The sequence below is a fragment of the Leptonychotes weddellii genome, chromosome 4, assembly GCF_054177405.1.
Source record: "Leptonychotes weddellii isolate Sample4059 chromosome 4, ASM5417740v2, whole genome shotgun sequence".
In the NCBI taxonomy this organism is placed as follows: Eukaryota; Metazoa; Chordata; class Mammalia; order Carnivora; family Phocidae; genus Leptonychotes; species Leptonychotes weddellii.
Window position 1 is genome coordinate 31,525,599 of NC_138372.1, and position 22,504 is coordinate 31,548,102.

A 22,504-nucleotide genomic window follows, 5' to 3' on the forward strand; every position below is an offset into this window, starting at 1 on the left:
AAAAAAAAAAAAAGAAAAGAAAAATGCCAATGGCATTTTAATAGGGATGGCATTGAAAGTGTAGATTGCTCTGGGCAGCATAGACATTTTAACAATATTTATTCTTCCAATCCATGAACATGGAACGTTTTTCCATCTTTTTGTGTCTTCCTCAATTTCTGTAGTTTCTAGAGTATAGATCCTTTACCTCTTTGGTTAGGTTTATTCCTAGGTATCTTACGGTTTTGGGTGCTATTGTAAATGGAATCCATTCCTTAATTTCTCTTTCTACAGTTACATTGTTAGTGTTATAGAAAAGCAACTGATTTCTTTTTTTTTTTTTTAAGATTTTATTTTTATTTGACAGAGAGAGACACAGTGAGAGAAGGAACACAAGCAGAGGGAGTGGGTAAGGGAGAAGCAGGCTTCCCGCCGAGCAGGGAGCCGGATGCAGGGCTCGATCCCAGGACCCTGAGATCATGACCTGAGCCGAAGGCAGACGCTTAACGACTGAGCCACCCAGGCACCCGAAAAGCAACTGATTTCTGTGCACTTTTAGATAGAGGGACTGGGAAAGCTCTCCTGGGGCAGGTGACACGTAGGTTTAGGTAAAACCCTGAGGGAAGTTAGGGAGCGGCCGTGCTGCTCCCCGAAGGAAGAAAGCAGCTGGTGCAGAAGCTCTGAGGTGGGATCCCAGAACAGGAGAGGGGCATCTGTTGCTGAGTGGGAAATCAGAAGAAATGAAGTCAGAAAGTTAAGAAACGTGGGGACGTTGTAGGTCATTAGAAGGATGGAGGAGTTTGAGCAGAGGAGTAGCATAGGTTTTACAGGATCGCTGTGGCTACCTTGATGTGAACAGACTGTGGGCAGGCAGAGAGTCCAACTAGGAGACCACTGTAATCATCTTCCAGAGACATGGTGGTGGCGTGGGCCATGGTGGAAGCAGTGGAGGTGGTCAGACATTGTCGCGTCGAGATAAATTCTGAAGGTAGAGGTGACTGGTTTGCCAGCAGCTTGAATGTAGCTGTGAGAGAGAGAGAGAGAGAGAGGGAGGAGGCGTTTTGCCTGGGCCATGAGAAGAATGAAGAAGGCGCCTTTTACCAAGCTGGAGAAAGGACTGCCAGAGGAGCAGGTTGTAGGGGGTGTATCAGGAACTTGAGTTTAAAGATGCAGAGTTTGAGAGAGCTCTTAGACATCCAAATGGAGGTGTCAAGGAGGCAGGGGAATATACAAGCCTGGCATTCAGGGGAGAGGTCCAGGCTATGGAAGCGGAAGAGACTGCCAAAGAAGTGAAGGTAGGTGCAGAAGAAAAGCAAGGACTGAGCCCAGGGCAAACTAACATTTAGTGCTGCAGGAGACAAGGAAGAAGCAGCAAAGGAGAAAGAAACAGAAGCATGCCCAGTGGGATAGTAGGAAAACCAGGAAAATATGGTATTCTGGAAACCAAATTAAGAAAGTATTTTAAGAGGAACAATTAACTATGGAATATATTGCTTGCAGGTAGTGTGCTCCTATAAGTTGTTGTCCAAACTAGGACACTTTTTTTTTTTTTTTTTTAAGAGCGGGATAGGGGGAGGAGCAGAGGGAGAGGGAGGGAGAGAATTCCAAGCAGGCTCCATGCCCAGTGCGGAGCCCGACTTGGGGCTCAACCTCACGACCCTGAGATCAAGACCTGAGCTGAAATCAAGAGGTAGACACTTAACCAACTGAGCCACCCAGGCACACCCAAACTAGGACATTTAGTAGTCACTCCAGGATAAGACACGTAATCCAAGATTGTCCCAGGAAAATCAGAATGGTGTGTGGTCACTCTACCGATAGGTCAGTAAGAATTGACCCTTGGATTTAGCAACATGAAAGTAATTGGGGACCTTGAATGATGAATTTAGGGGTCATTAGAGTGGATTCAGGAGAAATGGGAGGAGAGAGCTCAGAGATGGCAAGTGCAGGTCACCCTTTCAAGGTGTGTTTCTGTAGAGAGAAAGAAATGCACGGTAGCTGAATCCAGGTGGTAGTTATATAGGTGATCATTGTACTGTTCTGGAAATCGTGTTTTGTCTCCGCTCTGTCCGTGCCATGGCAAGGAAGGCCATCTGTGGTCAGTAAGGATGAGGGAGGAGGTGTCGGGGATGTGAGGAGAGAGTATGACTAGTCATCTAGGAGAACGGAAGAATGGCTGAGCTAGAGACAAACCAGTGTGCGTCTTTCTCTGGCCCGTGTCCTTCATCTGTTCAGGCACGTGCCCTGAAGGTAGGAAGTAGAATTTAACCACCATTCTGTTTTAGCTGAATGAGAGAGGAGCAGAGAAGCTGAGGGTGAATTAAGGAAGTGATTTTTATGATTGATGTGGAATTTCAGGTGGGTGAGAATTGCAGTACGAACAGAAGGAGGTGAAGGACAGGAAAAAGATGATAGGACCTGTGGCTTGAAGATCTCGTGGGTTGAAGGATTGGAGTTTAGCCCCAGGAGTAGGTGAGCTATAGATACTTCGATAGGTGGAGGCTGGAGAACCAGTTTGAGATTGGGATTAAAGAGGGCTTTAGTTGTTAGCAATGACCCGGTCTGGGGTATGATTTAGGAGTAAATAAGTGAGGGAGGGTAGAGAATAAGATCACCCGAGGAGGGGAGGTCAAGGCAGGCCCGCCTTGGAGTTCACCAGTTTCTAGTTTAGAAGGAAGTTCATCTGTCCTGTTCCTTACTTGTTGAGTAAGGAATGTGCTCCACGTGTTGAGACTGATGATAACTGCTTTAGGGTCTCTCTTCTGCACTTTATTTTGGACTGAGACTGAAGTCGAGGGGACAGGAGCCTGCTAAGGAAGGCGGTGCTAGATTTCACCAAATGTGGGGGCCGGTCTGTGGCCACAGTCAAGGCCAGCAGAGATCAGAAAGGCAGCAGAGGACATAAGGGGAGGAGAGCCAGTCGAGCATCAGAACGAAGGGTCTTGCAGGGTGCCTGGGTGGCTCAGTCGTTAAGCGTCTGCCTTCGGCTCAGGTCATGATCCCAGCTCCTGGGATCGAGCCCCGCATCTGGCTCCCTGCTCAGCGGGGAGCCTGCTTCTCCCTCTACCTGCTACTCCCCCTCTTTGTGCTCTCTCTCTTGCTGATGAATAAATAAATAAAAATCTTTTTTTTTTTTAAGATTTTATTTATTTATTTGACAGAGAGAGACACAGCAAGAGAGGGAACACAAGCAGGGGGAGTGGGAGGGGGAGAAGCAGGCTTCCTGCCCAGCAGGGAGCCCGACACGGGGCTGGATCCCAGGACCCTGGGATCATGACCTGAGCCGAAGGCAGATGCTTAATGACTAAGCCACCCAGGTGCCCCTAAATAAATAAAAATCTTAAAAAAAAAAAAAAAAAGAAAAGAACTGAGGGTCTTGGCTGGCAGGTATAAGAGATTAAGTCACAGAAGCCCTTATAAGGTACCAGTAGGTAAGATTAGGGATTTGAGCCTAAGTCAATGATATCAATGATAGGAAGCTTCCAAAGATCTTCCAAGGAAGGACAGGATGGGCTGGGGCCTGCTTGTCTCCAGGACTGTTTATTCTACAGGCATTAGCAATGCCATGTCTTGGGAAGGTACCTAGAATGACTACAGCAGGTCTCTGGTCCTCCTTCCTGGTGGTTGGCTGGACGGCCTGCCATGCAGAGCTGAGTGCAGCAGGACGTAGGAGAGCTCAGGATGGACGGGTGGAAAGAGGAAACTGAATGCTGCAGCTCAGTTGTTTGTGGCTCTGACAGATCCCTGCCCCATGTGCAGGGCCCATTTGTTGTGGCTGGTCATTCATTTGTTCATACATAACTACAGTCTGCTAGTTGCTTGTCTAAGTATTAGGGATGTGATGGTAAGTATAAGACATGATGATAAGACAGTCCGTCTCTCAGGGCACCCCTCTGCTTGTTGCTCAGATGGAGGACCTCTTTGGTTTGCAGAGGCCAGGACATCTGTGTAGAGGTGAAGAATGGTGCAAGGAGTGGGAGTAGCAGCATCTGTGTTTTACATGGCCGGAATCCTCATTGTAGGACTGTCCTCCCTGTGCATCTCGACAGGAGGATGGCACAAGCAGGCTTCCCATCGACCACTAGCCTGCCCATTTGGTAATTGGTCTGGTGTTGGGAGAGAGAAAATTCTGCCTGTGCAGCCTCACCCGAAGTCTCCAAAGTTGAGAGCAATGCTGGAGGCCTTGTACTAAAGAAGAGAGCTGGGGTACTTTGCTATAGGAGCAGCATGCCCAGCTGGTGCCCAGAGGGACCTGCAGAGGAAATTCCAAGAGCAGTCCTCACTGATGCCTTGCCCATCTGGGGTGGTGAAGAGGTGTGTGGGTGCAGAGGCTAAGGCTTCTGTGGCCAACACAGCTGGAACAGCCTCCAGCTTCCCTGCAGAGAAAAGCAACGGGGCCACACTCAGGCCCCAGAGGCAGTGAGCAGCCCGATGGGCTTCCCCTCAGTCTGGGACTTGGGTGCTCTTTGCTGAAAAGAAGAGAAGAGGCATAAGTTTAGGGGAAGATCATGGTACCAGTGAGAGATCTTGGCCAAGATGCTCCAGACTCAGTTGGATAATAAGTCCTGAGCAAAGGATAGAGGTCTGAATTTGAGATAAAGATTCGGTGGCCAGCCGTTGGGCATAAGCGTCTGGGCGTTTGGAACTTGAACCCTCTTAAAACAGTCCTATTTTCCAGTCTTTTATTTCCAGTCCTTCCTGGGCCTGCAAGCAGTGGTGGAATGCAGAGGAGATGGTGGTCAGCAGCAACTGCCCTTGCGCCCCTCCCCTGGGCTACCTTCCCCAGCCTTCTCCTCAGAGGGCAGAACGTCTTATCTGACAAGACAGCCTCTGCTCACCCACTGTCCTGTCTCATTCCTACGCAGAGGGGGAAAATGGCTGCATATGGCTGTAGCCTTCTTGTGAGAATTTCATTTCTCTATGGAGCTCAGAAAACAATGTACCTGTGTAAGTTTCCTGTAGCTGCTATAACAACTGATTTTCTCACAGTTCTGGAAGCCAGAAGTCCAAAATCCCCTTCCTTGGCCCAGATCAGAGTGTCAGCAGGACCACACTCGAGGTGCTCTGGGAGATTATCTGTTGCATTGCAAGGACTTCACCCTTTACTGTGACTGAGATAGGAAGACACTGCCCATGTGGGGAGATTGATCTTTGATAGAAGAATGGACACTTCCTCAGCTTTATCACGAAGGACAGAGGAGGTGGTGGAGCAGATGCAGGTGGCTTTGTCGATTTGGTGGAAGGCAGACCTCTGATCTCACTTAGCACATGTTTATTCAGCACCTACTATGCCAGGCACACTTCTAGGTGCTGGGGGATATGGTAGTGAACAAAATAGGCAGATCCCTAGTCCCATAGAGCTTGCACTCTCCATATTATAATAAACTGGTACACACGAGAGAGAATAAGCAAATAACAAGATAATTTTATAAGTGCTAAATGAAAGAAGAAAAGCAAGCTGAATGATAGTGGCAGGAGGAGGAACCCCCTTAAGACAAAGGAGTCAGAGAAGACCTCTCTGAGGAGGTGGCATATGAACAGATCTGAATGAAAACGAAGAGCCAGCTTTGGGAAGAACCAGAGTGTTTTGGAAAATTCCAGACACAGAAAAAAGTATATTGTATTCAAGAGCTCAGACAGAAGGCCAATACAGTATAGGAGGGTGAGTAAGGAGAAGACCTAAAATGGCATAAGATGTAGGTGAGGATTTGGCCTTGTTACCTGTGGTTTGGTTTTATCCAGAGGGCCCTGGGAAGGTCTTAAGCAGAGGAATGGCATGATATGGTTGCTAATTGAGGAGTATCCTTCTGGCCTTTCTAGAGAATGGATTGAGGGGCAGGAGTGGAAGCTGGTTGCTGACCACTGCGTAGTCAAGAAGTGATGATTTAGCCCTGGATGGAAGCAGTGGAGAGAGAGATAAGTGGATAGATTTCCAGGACATTCAGAGATTAACAGGATTTGCTGATATACTGGGTGAGAGGCAGCCAAGAAAAAGAGATGAGTCAAGAATGACTCCAAGGAGGGGTGCCTGGGTGGGTCAGTTGTTAAGCGTCTGCCTTCAGCTCAGGTCATGATCCCAGGGTCCTGGGATCAAGCCCCGAATTGGGCTCCCTGCTGGGCGGGAAGCCTGCTTCTCCCTCTCCCACTCCCCCTGCTTGTGTCCCCTCTCTTGCTGTGTCTCTCTCTGTCAAATAAATAAATAAAATCTTCAAAAAAAAAAAAAAAAAAGAATGACTCCAAGGGATACCGTCCAGTTGGCAAGATAGAAGTTTGTTTGTAAAATCGGTGATCCCCTGTGTACAATGTGCTGATCCTAGGTCAGTGGCACTAGAACGGAAAACAGGGGGACTCTTGGGTTTTTCTTGGTCAGCTGCACTGGCCTGGCCTGGCCTTCCTTCTCCATCAAAGCGAAAACCACCCCCAGCTCCATGGTCCTAGGCATCATTGGTGCTCTCATCATTTCTCTGAGTTCCATTACTTTCCTATTCTGTCAACGAACCTGATACAGCAATGCCCATGATTGAGTTCATGCAGCCACTTCTCTGCCCTCTGCCTCTGGGCCGCTGAGCTGCTAATGGAGAACACAACACAACACATGCATTGGCCCCACTGGTCTCCCATGGTCTCCCGCCTCTGCTGAGTGCTCAGCACTGCTCAGCACTCCTTGTCCCTCTTTGGCCTATGCAGGTTTCCTTTGGACCTATCATAGTGACTATTCCAGACCATTTGTAAGTTACTGAAGTCTCCACCTTCACACCCACAGTCCCCCAGATCCCCAGGCCCAGGTATTTCCCAGAGAAGAGATTCTGTCTGCTGAGCATTTGCTCAGGTTCCCCTCCCACCAGCCACACCTATCAAAGTAGCCATCTTCACATCCCACCCCTGTTCCCCGGGAGAAGGTATCCTGCCTCTGTGTCCCTCCCCTCCTACTCTGGATCCTGTCCCGTTCCCTCCTTGGGCCTCGTTCCCCTGTCCCCCTGCCCCTCTCTTGCCCCCCTTTCTGCTTGTCTCCTTCCAGCCCAAATACAAACATGCTCATTGCTTGCTCCCAGCTTTGAGCCTGCAGCCACCACTGGATTCCATCCTCTCCTTCGCCACCAAGTTTCTGTAGAAATTGTCTGAGCTCTCCTGAACACTTTCATACTTCTCTCCTTCCTCGACCCCCTGCAGTCCAGCTCTGTCCTCTCTCCATCCCCGACAATGTGCTAGTCAAAGGGCAAGTGGCTTTCGTGTGTTCCCAAAGGCAGTGTGATCAGTGAAAATACGGGCTCGAGTAGTGCCAATCCATGAGGTTGTTGTGAGGATGAAATCAGGTCCTGTGCACAGAGCACTCAGAGCAGTGTCTGGAACATAATAAGGGCTCTAACTGTGAACTGCTGTCATTACTGTAGTGATTATGGTGGCCTTTATCAGATATTTCATGCTGCCTCTGTCTGTTGGCTGCTTTACCCATCATCTGCAAAGGCAGGGACTCTGAGCTGTGGATTGTCATGTTCCCAGTGACGAGTGCAGGGGCTGGGATCAGCTAGGGCTTAGCACATGTTGGCGAGATGGATGGTGGGCACCAAGGACACATGGGACTTGAACTCTGGGTTAGATGGCCCCTGCAGACAGTCTGGCCATCATCCGTGCTCTCACAGGGGGAGGGGTGCTTGCCTCTCAGCAGCTTCTCAGCTCACAGTTCCCCCTGTCTGCCCGTGCCTCCTTCGTCCACCCTAGGCACAGGCTGTCAGCACAGTCAGTGGGAGCCCTGTCAGCAGGAGCCCGGGCACTGCCCCCTTGGGGGCCCCTGGCTCAGCCTTTCCTCTCCTCCTTCAGCGTAGGCCTCCCTGCCTGTCATACATGTCATGCATGTGGCTCCAGGCTGTCTGTGGCCACGGTCCCTAGGCAGGCCGAGGGGCAGTAGCTGGTAGAATTTCAGACTCGGGAGGGGTTTGCTGTGAAACAACAGAGACCTCGCTGGAAGCAGGGAGATCCAAGTGTCCATGAGGAGCCCCAAGAAGGCAGCCCCAAGACCTCCACAGCAGAGCAGAAGTTTGGCCTGGACTGGCCCAGCAGGATCTACACTGTAGAGTCTGCCACCTGAGCTGCTCCTCCCACTTCTAGCCAGCAGGCATTTGCTGAACACCTGCCGTGTGCTCGGCCGTGTGCTCAGGGTGCCCCACAGCCTGCTGGGGAACCAGGCGATGACACTAGCGTGCAGTGAGTGCCATGAGGACAGAGTACACAGAGAACCATAGAGACCAGAGGGGCCTCCATCAGCCCCGTGTGGCTCAGGGAGGACTCTCCCTTTTAGAAGGTAGAGATGCTGGAGTCCAGTTGAAAAATGAGCAGAAACTGAGCCTGTGAATGAGAAAGGGAAGAGAATTCCAGGCAAAGGGAATAGACTATAAAATCATGGAGGCATTAAAGAGTCTGGCAGGTTGTAGAAACTCTAAATAGTTGGAAATGGCTAGCGCTTAGGGAAAGGGAGAAGAGAGGAGATGGTGTCTGAGGCAGGTAGACAGGAGTCAGATCACATGGCCTTCATAAACCAGACTAAACAGCTTAAAATGTATCCTCTAGTTAGCAGCTGCTCTTGGTAGAAACCCGTATCAAACTAATTCAAACACAAAGAAAATGTATTGGTTTATGTAACTTAAGTTCGGGGGCTGAACTATCTTCAGGCCCACCTGATTATAGGACCCAAGCAGTCTCTCTTCCCCAGTGTTTTGGCTCTGTGTTCATCTCGGTTTGCCTGTTCCGTAGACTGTTTTCTGTATGTAGCCATGAAGATGGCTCCAGCAGCTCGAGGCCTGGGGTCAGCCAATTTTTTCTTAAAGGTCCAGTTAGTAGATATTTTGGTTTTGCAGGCCACAAACTATTGCTGCAACTGCTTGACTCTGCTGTCAAAGCATGAAAGCAGCCATAGACATTAGGTAAATGAATGAGCATGGCTGTGTTTTAATAAAACTTTATTTATAGAAATAGGCAGCGGGTCTATGGGCTGCAGTTTGTACAAGCCCTGTTCTTTTTTTTTAAAGCATTTTGAAGATTTATTTATTTGAGAGAGTGTGTGTGCACGCATGCACCCGAAAGATAGAGAGAGAAAGAGAGAGAGTGGTCGCATGAATAGGGGGAGGGGCAGAGGGAGAGGGAAAAGCAGGCTCCCCACTGAGCAAGGAGCCTGCCGCAGGACTCGATCCCAGGACCCCAGGATCATGACCTGAGCCGAAGGCAGCCGCTTAACTGACTGAGCCACCCCTGCTCCCCTGTACAAGCCCTCTTCTTGGCTTACGTGGTCATAACAACTCACGATCTCAGAGAAAAAGAGAGACTCCCTTATCCCCCAGTGTCCACATATTAGACCTCAGAGAAGAATTTGATTCATCCCACTTGGATCAGGTGCCCATTGTTGAGCCAATTACTGTGGTTGAGGGGTGAAGTACCCTGACTGGCCAGCCTGGGACATGCGCAGTTGCAGTGGTGGGGGTCAGCTCAGTAGGACCGCACGGAATGACAGGTAGGATGGGCTTACAGAAGAAGGTGGAAGGAATGCAGATACCCACTGCAGGGTTCCAACAGAAAAGAGCATGAACTGAGTGCCCGAAGTGACCAGTGATGATCCGGCTTGAAATCGGTCCTGACACAGCGTCAGGGCACCAGGCCAGCCCTGGTGGTGCTGATGCACACCCTGTCCTGGCCTCTTCCCTCCATGCAGAGTTTGCACCTCAACTGCTTTATTTACACCAGTTGGAATGCCCTTGCCCATTCCTTCCTTCCTCACACACGGCTCCATATCCTGGATGGGACAAGAGGGCAGATTCACCGGGAGGGGGGACCAGGCTGAGCTCGTCTGCCCCTGGTGGGCGCTGCTTCACTGTCTGGCCTCAGCAATACCTCACCTTGTCTTGAAGCGAATATATTCTCTTCTCTTTGCCTTTGCCTCCACTACCTTTCTCCCAGAACACCCTTCCCGACATTCTCCCCCAGGTCATTTACTTGTCTTTCAAGGCTCAGCTCAGTTTTGTTGTCATCTCCTTCACGAAGATTCTCCTGGACCCCTAAATTGGTCTAAGACCTTTGTACCCCTACCTATTACAGAATGCACGATGTGCAGATGGATTTGATGATCATTTATTTACCTGTGTCTGCTATTTCTCCTGAAGGGAAGGACCAGGGTTAATTTTCCTTTAGGTTCCCCGCCAGCACTCAGCACAGGGGCTGGCACTGAGGAGGCAAGTAGCTGTTGGATGGGGCTGCTTTCTCCACTCTGTCTCGTCCCACGCAGGGTATGGAGGCCAGAGCTTCGTGCCGATGCTTGGAAAAGGACTTGCTGGTTGCTACCCGCTGTTTGTGTTCTCTACCTCTGCGCCGCTTTTCCCTGGGCGAATGTCCACCTGCCCTATAGATTTACCATCCTTTCTCCTCCTGCTCTGCTGCGCTCTCAGGGGACCCATTCAGGTGGTCAGCAAGGGAAATACGCAAGCAGACGTCAGTTTGACAAGGCATTTGGGAAGTGCTCATCTTTCCTGCATGGATGTATACCATAAGCATGGATGTATACTATTTATGGTATACATCTTGCTGCAGCAAGATCCCCAGCAAAACCAGGTAAATTCTAGAAAGCCCATTTCCCTCTGCTTTGTCCAGCTCACCACTTCCCAGAACAGGTTCGAGGATGGTGGATCTGTGGGGTTTTGCTTTCACTCTGCTGCATGACAGTCTCGCTTTTGGGGGGGGCCAAGGCCTATGGCTGAATCTAACAGACTGATGTGTTATGGCCCCTGGTCCTCAGGACGCATTCCTGGGCTCTGCCTTCCCTTTGTCCCCTGGGTGCTTGAGCTGCTCACACTTATTATTGGGGTGAGTAACTAGAAGGCTAAAGAGGCCCATATGGACAGCTGAAGGTGTGTGTTACCCTACTCCAGCAAACCCCCATCTGGAGGCACTTTTTCAGTTGGGTTGGTGGGAACTCGGAGGAAGACCCTACTCTGGGTCTGCTGGTGCTCACATATAAGAACTCCCCACACCCTAACTGCCATCTTACGTCCCCGCGTGTGTGCACCTAATCTCAGCTGGTCTGCCCGAGACCCCCTGAGCGCCAACCCTATTCCCCTGCGCAGTCCCATTTCCGCTCCAACAAGATGAAAGAAACTATCATGAACCAGGAGAAACTCGCCAAACTGCAAGCACAAGTGCGCACTGGTGGGAAAGGAACTGCTCGGCGAAAGAAGAAGGTGGTTCATAGAACGGCTACAGCAGATGATAAAAAACTTCAGTTCTCCTTAAAGAAGTTAGGGGTAAACAGTATCTCTGGTATTGAAGAAGTGACTATGTTCACAAACCAAGGAACAGTGATGCACTCTAACAACCCCAAAGTTCAGACGTCGCTAGCAGCGAACTTTCACCATCACAGGCCAGGCTGAGACAAAGCAGCTGACAGAAATGCTACCCAGGATCTTAAACCAACTTGGTGCAGACAGTCTGACTAGTTGAAGAAGACTGGCTGAAGCTCTGCCCACACAATCTGTGGATGGAAAAGCACTACTTGCTACCGGAGAGGAGGAGGAGGATGAAGTTCCAGATCTTGTGGAGAATTTTGATGAAGCTTCCAAGAATGAAGCAAACTGAATTGAGTCAACTTCTGAAGAAGATAAAACTTGAAGAAGTTACTGGGAGCTGCTATTTTATATTATGACTGCTTTTTAAAATTTTTTTCATGGATCTGATAAAATCTAGATCTCTAATATTTTTAAGCCCAAGCCCCTTGGACACTGCAGCTCTTTTCAGGTTTTGCTTATACACAATTCATTCTTTGCAGCTAATTAAGCTGAAGAAGCCTGGGGATAAAGTTGGAAACAAGTTAATAAAGTTCTTTGCCTAGGGAAAAAAAAAAAAAAAAAGAACTCCCCACACCCTGATAAGACCCAGTCAACCTCTCCTGCTGGTCCCTGGATACAGGCTAAAGTGCTGGACCTTCGGTAGTGGTTGAGGTTGTTGGGGACATTCACCATCCATACTGCACCTCAGTCACACCACTGGGCATTAAATGAGCTGAAAGATACCTTCAGAGGGTCCTGGGTTGCCCTTCCTAGCTGGGCAGTCTGTGGACAGGGCAGCCTGTGGGTCCTGGGGTCAGAGCCTTGCTATGAGAGGCAGAGGGGTCAGACCCGCCCTCATCACGTGCCCTCCTAGAGTCACAAGTCTCCCCACTACTGAGCTCTAGGATCTCAGGAGAAAAGAGGGACAGGTTCCAGTGCGACTTCCCTCTCCTTCCCGGGTTCCTTCTCACGCACTCACACACCCTATTGCAACCTGATCCTAAAGCTGCCTCGCGTGCTGGAGCCCTGGGCTGGCAGGCTGGGGCCCGTCCGCCTGAGCCTGCCCCACCCTCCCCTGCTACCCCCCAGGCCAGGGCAAGCAGGTCAGGCGTCCCACACCCCCGCCAGTCTGACCAGTCATTCCACACGTCGGCGGCCACCTCCGCCCTGGCCAGGCCCCCAAACTGGCACACTGGTCTCTGGACAGAAGTCCCTGGTTCTCTTCCCTGTGTTCCAAGAGGCTCTGCCCAGGCCACCTGCAGAATTACCACAAACACACATACAGACATCACGGCTACCATCACCCCACCCCATTTCCTGTTGTTTATGGCCCCTGGCTCTGCTTCCAAGGCCTCTGCGGGCACTGGGCCACTTCGTGGGGGCTGAGCAAACGCTGCAGGAAGAGGACAAGCCCAGCTGGGGGCATTGGGGAAGGCTGTGCAGTGGAAACAGGGATTTTCCTGGCAGAGAGAGACAAGGGGATCGGGGAATGGAGTGTGTGCCTGTGGGGGGGTACATTTTGGGCAGCGACACCGCCCGTGTAAGCGTGTGCAGCCCAGTATGTTCGGGGGGCTACAAATAGTGCACTGTTGGTGGGACGTAACAGTAGTCTCCGAAGAGTGAATCCCAATGACATTAGATTGAGGAGTGACTGGGAGGTGAGGGAGTTGAGACACCATATCCGTTGCTGTTTCTAGACGTTTTGCCACAAAGGGATAGAGAGAGAGAGATGGGTAGCTAAAGGGGTATGTGATCAGGAACGTTTATTGGCTGGGTTTGTGTTTGTTTTCACATAAGAGAGACCTGAGCTTGATTTATGTTTGGGGGAACCAAACAGAAAAGGGAGCCATAGCATGCTGGAGAGATCAGCTTGGGTGGGCCTGGGCGGGGGGTAAGGAAGCAAGGAGCTGAACGAGTTCCTATCTGAGCAGCATCCTGGTTAGGGCCATGAAGTGAGAGAAGAGGTAATTTGTTTAGAGCAAGTTGGAAAGGACAGAGCGTTTGTGGAGCTTGGAGAAGGTTTGGAAGAGCCACTGAGCAAAGTAGAGGGTCCAACTAAGGTTCAAGCCCATGAATTTATAGTGGCAACAGCTCGTGTGAGTGTGGCGGGGGGGGGGGGAGGGTATGTGTGTGTTCTAGCAGCGCTTAAAGTATGAAGTATACAGGTAGGATTAGATTAGTCTCTGAGTGAGTTTTGCCTAATGGGTGGGACAGAAGGACAGTGGAACTGGAGGTACGGGGTCTTGGCAAGAAAGAAGTAAGAGATGGATGGGATTCTAGCCCGGAAAGAGATGTAACTTGGGAATGAAGAGAACTTTTCTAACTAAGACTCAGAATCCAGAAACAATAAGGTTAAAAGGTTGATAAATTTGACTACGTTCTTAAAAAATCTATGGCAAAAAATGACGGAGGAAAAAGAAAGAAAGAAAACACCATAAGCCAAGTAGATGTTAAATAAATAAACAAACTAGGGCGCCTGGGTGGCTCAGTTGGTTAAGCGACTGCCTTCGGCCCAGGTCATGATCCTGGAGTCCCGGGATCGAGTCCCGCATCGGGCTCCCTGCTCAGCAGGGAGTCTGCTTCTCCCTCTGACCCTCCTGCCTCTCATGCTCTCTGTCTCTCATTCTCTCTCTCTCAAATAAATAAATAAAATCTTTAAATAAATAAATAAACTAGGAGAGAGATTTGTAATTGCGTCTCGGAAGGTTTACATATTTAATATATGCAGAGCTTCAAAAAAGAAGAGAAGATTGTTAGCTAAGGTGTGATCATAATGCACTGTAGAAGTGTATCAAATCAACATGCTGTACATCTTCCACAGTGACATAACTTTGATGTCAATTATGTGTCAAAAAAAGCTGGGAGAAAAGAAAGAAGAAAGAGACTGATAACCCTGTAGAAAAATGGGCAAAAGATAGGAACAAAGGTAACAGAAAAAGAAGTGCAGATGACCCCTTTGTATATATATAACAATGTGCAATTTCACTTATAATAAAACAACACAGATACTGTCTCTCTCCTGTCAGACTGGCAGAACTGAAATGTTTGACAGCATGTTCTCAAACATCGCTGGTGGGTACTACGATAGCGCAATCCCCATGGAGGGTAATTTGGCAATTTGGAGCAAAATTCTTATATGCATTCTCCCTTTGACCCAACCAATCCACTTCAAGGAATCCATTCCAAAGATATACTGGCGAAGAGAAAAGACATACACATGAAGTCATTCATGGTAACTGCTGTTGGTAGAAGCTACTTTACAAAAGACTGCAACAGCCCAGGGGACTGACTGAATAATACTATCAAGTATATAATTCCATATACTACTGTGGAGTGATCACCACAATATATTGTAGGTGGGAAAAAAAAACAAAAACAAAACTCAGTAGGCAAAACAGTGTGTTTAATATGCTATCTTTTTATTGAATAAAGAAATAAACACTGCACGCACACGTATGTATTATGTATTTGCTCACATCAAAAATAACAAAAGAAGGATAGAATAAAAATGAATTCGTTATAGTATGAATAAAATAAAATGAATTTAATAATAAAAATACTCTATGGGAATAGAAGCAACAGGGGTCAGACACAGAGATAAATGTTAGACTCCTCTGAATATATCTTGTTTTGTGAGTTTAGTTTTGGCATTGTGTAAAGTTTTATATCATCATAAAACAAAATTAAATTAAAATGAAGTATAAGCAACCCCTAAAAAGCAAAAGCAACATGAAACAAATGAACTTAACTAGGTATCATTGATGGATTAAACTCCGCAGAATTATTTCAAGTGGCAGAAGCAAAATCATTTGTCTGTACTTCTCTAGTCTGGTATACCTGAAGGCAGAAAGAACTATAAAGAAATTTTAAATTGGTTTTAGTAATGATAGTGTTAGTAATGTTATTCTGAAACTATTATATTTTCTACATGTACCTGTATGTGTGTATGTATTAAGATAAAGCAAATAAGCAATTGTGTTAATATCACTATAAACAAGAATGTCTACTTAATTGAAAAGAGATACAAATATAAAATGAAGGAAGCTTACATAGATGACTTTTATGGTCTGTGAATTGTATCTTAGTGAAGCTATGAAACAAGAGAAAGAAAGTATAAATCTTGTCATCCTGAATTTGGATTGGGAATACTAGTATAAATGCATGATGTATTTTCTCTTTAAAAAGTATTGCCTGCTTTGTCCCCCTGAAAAGGCCTGGGGAAAATGACTAACCCTAGCAACATGAGCAACCTAGCCATCAAGATGGTGGTCTCTAAATACCATTTCCAATGAAAAGGAACCAGGGCTCCTTGGAAGATGACTGACTCCAGGTGGAGGCAAGAAATGTACAGGATGAACGTGGGACATCTTTAAATACTAGACATCAAGGCTGTTTTCTAAGATTACTGGGGTATGTCAGAAGGATTCAGGAGCCAAGAGGAAAAGGCCAAAGGGAGAAGAAGAGAGAGGAAGAAACCTATGGATTTAGAAGAGACTAGAGACCAGCCCAATTCAATGTGTGGACCATACTTACATTCTGATCTAAATAAGCAACTATTAAAGTAAGCAACAACAGCAAACATTAATGAGATAATAGGAGAAATCTGAAATTGACTGTTGCTATTAAGAAATTATAGCTAGGGGCGCCTGGGTGGCTCAGTTGTTAAGCGTCTGCCTTCCGCTCAGGTCATGATCCCAGGGTCCTGGGATCGAGCCCCGCATCGGACTCCCTGCTCTGCGGGAAGCCTGCTTCTCCCTCTCCCACTCCCCCTGCTTGTGTTCCCTCTCTCGCTGTGTCTCTCTCTGTCAAATAAATAAATAAAATCTTTAAAAAAATAAAATAAAATAAATTATAGCTAGTGTTTTAGATGTGATAATGGCTTTGAGAGGAGTTGTTTAGGTGTGGTTATGGTTTTTAAGGTGGCCTTACCTTATAGAAATTAATGCTAAAGTATTTTATGGATAAAATGGCATGATTTCTGGGAGTTTCCAAAATAATATAGAGAGTGGGAGGGGCTAAGAGAAACAAAATTGACCATGGCTGAAATCACTGGATCTGGGTAACAAGTCCATGAAGTTTCACTGTTTTGTTTTTCAACTTTTGTGCATGTTTGAAATCTCCCATAATAAAAAGTTTTAAAAATATATCCCCACATGGCGGGAAAAAAGAGTACCCTTTGCACAAAGGTGCACCCAACTAGGAGAAAGAAATGTTTGAGGAGGCTGGCTCCATCTGTCAAGAAATAAAGAGGGGCTGCAAAATGAGCAGCTAAAACATGAAGACCCAATAAAAGAACAAGGAAAAACAGATAATAAAAATAAGAAATAAATAGGTTCTACACTAGCAGCAAAGAGTTTTAAGAAATGCTTATCAGACCCCATGTCGTGCTTTTTGCCAGGATCTCTCCCATGAATTATTTTTGTTCATTACTTATGGTCTTCATCAGCTCTAGCTTCTTTAACAGACTACCATAAGCTGGGTGGCTTCTCAACAACAGAAATGTGTTTCTTATAGTTCTGGAGGCTGAAGTCTGAGATCACAACACCATCATGGTCAGGTTCTGGTGAGAGCCATCTTCAGGTTCAGATGGCTGGCTTCTCCTTGTATCCGTATATGGTGGAAAGAGAGCTAGTTAGCTCTCTGGCCTCTTTTTATTTTTTATTTTTATTTATTTTTAAAGATTTTATTTATTTATTTGGCAGAGGAAGACAGTGAGAGAGGGAACACAAGCAGGGAGAGTATGAGAGGGAGAAGCAGGATTCCTGCTAAGCAGGGAGCCCGATGTGGGGCTCAATCCCAGGACCCTGGGATCATGACCTGAGCCGAAGGCAGACGCTTAACTGACTGAGCCACCCAGGCGCCCCTCTGGCCTCTTTTTAGAAGGGCACCAGTCCCACTCATGAAGGCTCTACTCTCATGACCTGATTACCTCCCTAAAGGCCCCTACCTCCGCACACCATCACAGTGGGGATGAAATCTCAACATACGAATTTGAGGGAACACAGACACTCAAGACTGTTACACTAATATTGGAACTGATATTTTTTGGGGTCATATTTTCACTCGTGTATCCATGTACATTTGATTGTTGGGAGTCAAGTTGGGTCACGTTACCAGCAGCTTACTGTTTTTGTTTGATCCTGTCTTTGTGTATTGAGAGAAAGTTGCATCCATTTGCATAGTGATGTTTTCATTATTATAAAGTGAAAAAAGAGTCTACGGAGCTCAGTACAGATATATACCAAAAGGTTAGTTGCCTTTGTGTTTTAGGATTATGGGTATTTTTTATTTATTTGTGTTTATGTGTCCATCCATCAGTATTTTTTCCCCAAAATTAACACTTACTACAAGCTACACCATAAATAAGGTTTTTTTTAAAAAGTAAAAATTAACATAATGAACTTTCTAATCAGCTGAATAACACAGGGAAAAGGAGAGGAAAAGGAAAAAAAAAATGTTGAGAACGTTTGGCAAGATCTTAGGAGATTTTATTAGCATATGACAGCCAGTACCTATTGGGAAGCAGACAAAATCCTGTCCAAGCCTGATTGAGAAACTTTGCAAACATTTTATAAGCTCAGTCCCGACGCAGGAGGAGAGGTTCTTGGTGCGGGCTTATCCAGGGACCTTGTTTTCTTTGCTGTTACACGTAGGCTGTGGCCAGGACCCTCAGTGCCTCTGGGAGAACATCAGATATATTAATGTACTTTGATTTGATCTGCCAGGTATGAGAAACATGCATGCCCCCTGCACACAGAAGGGAAGCGTGCTAACTCAGAAGTCCAAAGGAAAGCTGCTCTGCAGGGAATGGCCTTTCTGTTATCAAGTGTTGACAACTTCTTCCTAGCCATGAGTAATGGGGCTTGGGGGGGGTGGGGCAGGATGGCAAGTTTTCTGCCTCTTTCAAGTTCACTTCAAAATCTCTAATAATATTAGGCCTCCAAGTGATTATTGATAGTATTCCTCCTGGGTAGGGTGATCATGATGGTTAGTGAGGATGGAAGTGAGAAAGGTTTGCTTAAGTTGGAGTATATTCAGAGGGCTAAGTTCTAGCTCCTGGGCTTGTACGGCCTCTCCTCCAGTCTTCAGGTTTTCAGGGGCTGATTCAGGTTGAGTTAGAAACACAGGGATGGAGCCAAGGCCTAGGCCTCTTCCACACCTTCATTCTTGGCCGGCAAGGCCCCAAGCAGGCCCCGCTTCAAGAATCAACACACAGTAGACGATCAGGTGCTGGCCATGTTCTGGGCCACCAGGTGCCCCGAGAAAGGTCTCAAAATCCGGTGCTAGGTTCCATGCATCCCTGAAGAGCTTGGTTTCTCCCGTCGTTCTCCCCTCATTGCCATCTCAATCCCTACTGACTTTGTCCCCACCACCCACAGCCTGCACCCTGGCAAGTAAAACTTTCTTTTCCCTTCTCAACTCAGCATCATCCCGCCCTTCCTTTTCTCCCCCTTTCCCTCCCATCTTTCCTCCAGGCCAAAATTACCCCCTCCTCTTCTGCATGTGCCCCTCCCCCACCTCCTGAGGAGCTTGGGGTTCCCTCCATCCTTGTCTCTGCCAGGCTTCTACCTGTGGGAGGCCTCCCTTCAGCCCTGCCTCCTGTGGCTGTTCTCCCTCTCATCGAGAATTCTCCTTCCTCCTCACCCTGGGTGGTCCACCTCCCAGAATGCTCCGGGCACTAGCTGTCTTTGGGTCTCTTTCTGCTCACCTGGTCAGTATGTCACCTCCGTGTTCCCAGACTGCAGGGACAGTGTAGGCGCGTGCCTGGGTCGCCTGCCAGAGAGCTTGCCGTGCTGCACCTCCATCCTGGCCGAGCGGTCTTGCCTCTCCACCCCTGTAGCCAGCCGTGTGGGGACTGGCCAGACCTGCCCCTTCAAACTCAGGCTCCAGTAGACAAGCTGTGTCAGATGCCGCACAGCAGCTCCCCCCTGACCAGGGGCAGGGAGGGTGCTGGAGCGGGAAGGTGCTTCTGGCAGATCCACTGCCCTGACAGATGTGCTGAAGAGCCAACCTGTACTCCTGCTTGTTGCCTTTGGGAATCCTCAACAGCCCTGTTGTATTCCAGGTTCTCCAAGCCAGCACCCATGTTCCTGGATGACTCTTTCCGCAAGTGGGCTAGGATTCGGGAATTTGTGCCGCCTTTTGGGATCAAAGGTCAAGGTAGGTTGGGAGCCCTGGCTCACTCTATATTAACATGGGATCCCTCAGCCTGTCTCCCTGCACTCAGGACAGGGCTGTACACTCAGAAGTCCCCATGCTGGGGATCCACTCCTCTCCCTCCCTCTTCCCCTTCCTTTCTTTCTTCCGACTTCAATGGACTGTTTGTTTACTCAGAACCCACCACTTGGCCAGGGTCAGGCATATAGCAGTTCATTGGACAGTACAGTCCTGCTCCTTAAAAAAGCTCCAGTCTAGTGGAGACCCAGGTACTTAGAGTGCAGGGCAGTAAGGGCTCTGACAAGGTAAGAGCACAGTGAGATCACAGGACAGGATGCCAGGGACATCCGTGCCGGAGGACCAGATATGAGAGGGAAATCCCTGAGAAGACAGAGGCCATCCCCGACAAAGACCCCAGCCTCCTCCATCATCCCCTCCTTACTACCCTGGTCTCTCCAGTCCTTTCTTACCCTGTCCAAGGCTTACCTGTCCCCTGTGCCCTCAGAACTGTCCCCTTCCATTGCCTTAGGGACCTTGCTCATGCAGCTCCCTCCTGACTTAAGACTTTCCCACCCCTGACAGTTTAACAGTTCTGTTGCCTTGTCAAGTGCCTGCACTGTTTCATGGCATTGTAGAGTTTGGGCTTTTAGGGTCAGACATTGAAGGATCAGATCAGTACTACTTCTTTACTAGCTGTGACCTTGGACAAGTTACTTAACCTATCTGTGCTTTAGTTTCTTCATCAGTTAGATGGAGAAAAATACTACCATTGTATTAGGTTGTGGTCAGAATTAAGTAAGATCACTGTTGAAGGCGTGATATCATTTGGCCAGGGGACTAAAAAATACATGAATCCTCCACTCAGTCAGTCCATCCCTCCCTGAAAAGAAAACAGGGACCGGCAAAAGGACTCTTTGGAATGGGAGTTTTGATCTCAGATCCCCAAAGACAAATGCAGTGGGTAGGGCTGAACCATGTGAAGAACTCCTTTTTACTGGGTGCAGGTAGCTAAGCAGCCTACTCTTCTCCTAAATCCTTGCTCAAGACTCTGATTCTACTAAGCTACAAAGACCTGGAAAGTTTGGTACACAGCCCATTGGCTAGCAAGAAGAGAGCACCTGCTAGTTTATACCCTTTCTCCTAACGTCCCCTCCTAGAAAACAAAAACCCAAGCCATAGCCTTGACTTTGGCCAATGAGTAGCAATATGCTTTTTCTTAGAGGTGAAATGGGAGGTGGGAAAAGGAGGAGGTCTGTGGCCTTCTCTGAAGCCCTGCAGAAGGGATGCCTGAAAGCACTGAGTATAGAACCCTCCTTAAAGATCTCTTCCTTACCCATTCTCCTTCATCTCCTGGGAAGATTCGCTGTGCCTGCTGCCTCCTCTTACTCACCATTTAGTCCTGAGCACTCTCTTCCTTCCACCATCCGAGTGACACTGCTCAGTGCCCCCGTGAAATCCAAAGGGTCTGTTTCAGTCCCCAACTTGACCTCTTGGCTGCATCTGACAGTGTTGTCCACCCTGTCTTTTAAAAAAAATGATGGGGCTGTTATTTTTAAGTTGGGAGGCATTCTTTCTTTACATGGAATACTTCAGGCATATAAAAAAGAATGAAGACTAGTACAGTGAGCACCGTGTACTGTGTACCCAGCTTAAGGAATAAAACATGAAATACAGTTAAAGCTATGTGTAGCCCTTCCCGTTCTATTCCCCTCCTTCTCCAGGAGACCGTTAGTCTGGTTTTAGGGTTATTGTTCCAATGCCTGTGTATCTATTTCTGTGACATATTTATATATCCATCTAAAATGTATTGTTTTTGCATGTTTTTACATTTTACAAATAATATTTTGTGTGTGTGTGTACTTTTCAGATTAATTTTTTTGCTTCTGCTTTTCAGGTTTATCTGTATCAGTACACATAGCCCAAGGCCGCTTCTTTATTTGTTTTTACTGCTGTGTAGTATTCCATGTACCACATTTAATCTGTTTTCCTTTGGCAAACATTTAGTTTGCCTCTAACATTTACTATTACAGACAGGTCCGCAGCAAACCTTCTTGTCTCCTTAAACAAATGTGTGAGCATTCAGATGCTGTCTTCCTAGGAAGAGAGTTGCACGATCTTAGTGTACGCACATCTACATCTTTGCTTAATGTTATTAAGATGCTCTCCACTATGGCTGCACTGATTTACTTACTTTATCTCCAGATCTCTATGTACATTACCTTTTCATCTTCCTAACGACTCTGCAGCATAGGAATTGCCATCTTCATTTGAAAGATGGGGAATTAAAGCGCGAAGAAAGTAAGTGATTAATCGGAGGTCCCAGAGCTCTGAAGTAGCGCAGCCAGGATTTGACTCCAAAGCCAATATCATTATACATTATATGATAATGTTCCCATTATGCCAGAGTTTGAAAAGAGAGCAGTTCCCATCGCCAAAGCCAGAGAGAGGCCAAGAAGAATGAGGTCTGAATAGTGGTCACAGGATCTGAGGACACAGAGGTCCTGGGCCCCTTGCTGAGGACCTCCTGAGTGGAGTGCAGGTGGGCAGATGCCAGGCCTTAGGGCTTGGAGCTGGAAGGCGGCAGAGACAGGCTGGCAAGACCAAGACTGGAGATCGGCAGTGTTGGAGGGGGAAGTGAGGGGAAGACAGTATCAGAGACTGAGGCAAAGGGGTCTGAGTTGGGAGCTGGCAGAGCCCACTCGAGCTCTTTAGTGTTAGTGGCCTCTGTCTCTGGGCAGATCCCGGGCCTGGGGATCCGTGTCCTGGGGCCTGAGTGCAGAGCCTCCGAAAGCCAGAGGAGACCTCCCAGGAAGGGCTGGGAGCCCTGGGAGAGAAACTGCATGTCGGTGCTGGGGACTGGCTCTGGGCAGAACCGAGTGTGCCTGCCTGTTCCCCTGCCTCTGTCTCGTTCCTCGGGGCTACAGCTAGGCCAGTGGCCCAGCGCAGCCTTGTGCCCGGAGCTCCCTCCCCACACTGTCACATCCACCTCCACCCTGCGCAGGGGCGTGTGCCTCCCCCCCCATCATCCGCAAACACTGCACGGGCATGCCAGTGACCCTCTAACG

General features: G+C 47.9%; 1 protein-coding gene across 9 annotated transcripts in view; it reads left to right on the forward strand.

The window, feature by feature from the left end:
* ST3GAL3 (ST3 beta-galactoside alpha-2,3-sialyltransferase 3) overlaps positions 1–22,504 on the forward strand; it is a 179,128-nt gene that overhangs the window by 133,481 nt on the left and 23,143 nt on the right. For all 9 annotated transcript variants that reach the window (XM_081818281.1, XM_081818288.1, XM_081818284.1 and 6 more), the window contains one exon: positions 19,348–19,442. In XM_081818281.1, coding sequence (XP_081674407.1) covers positions 19,348–19,442 — 95 coding nt within the window. The remainder of the gene's footprint in view (positions 1–19,347; positions 19,443–22,504) is intronic.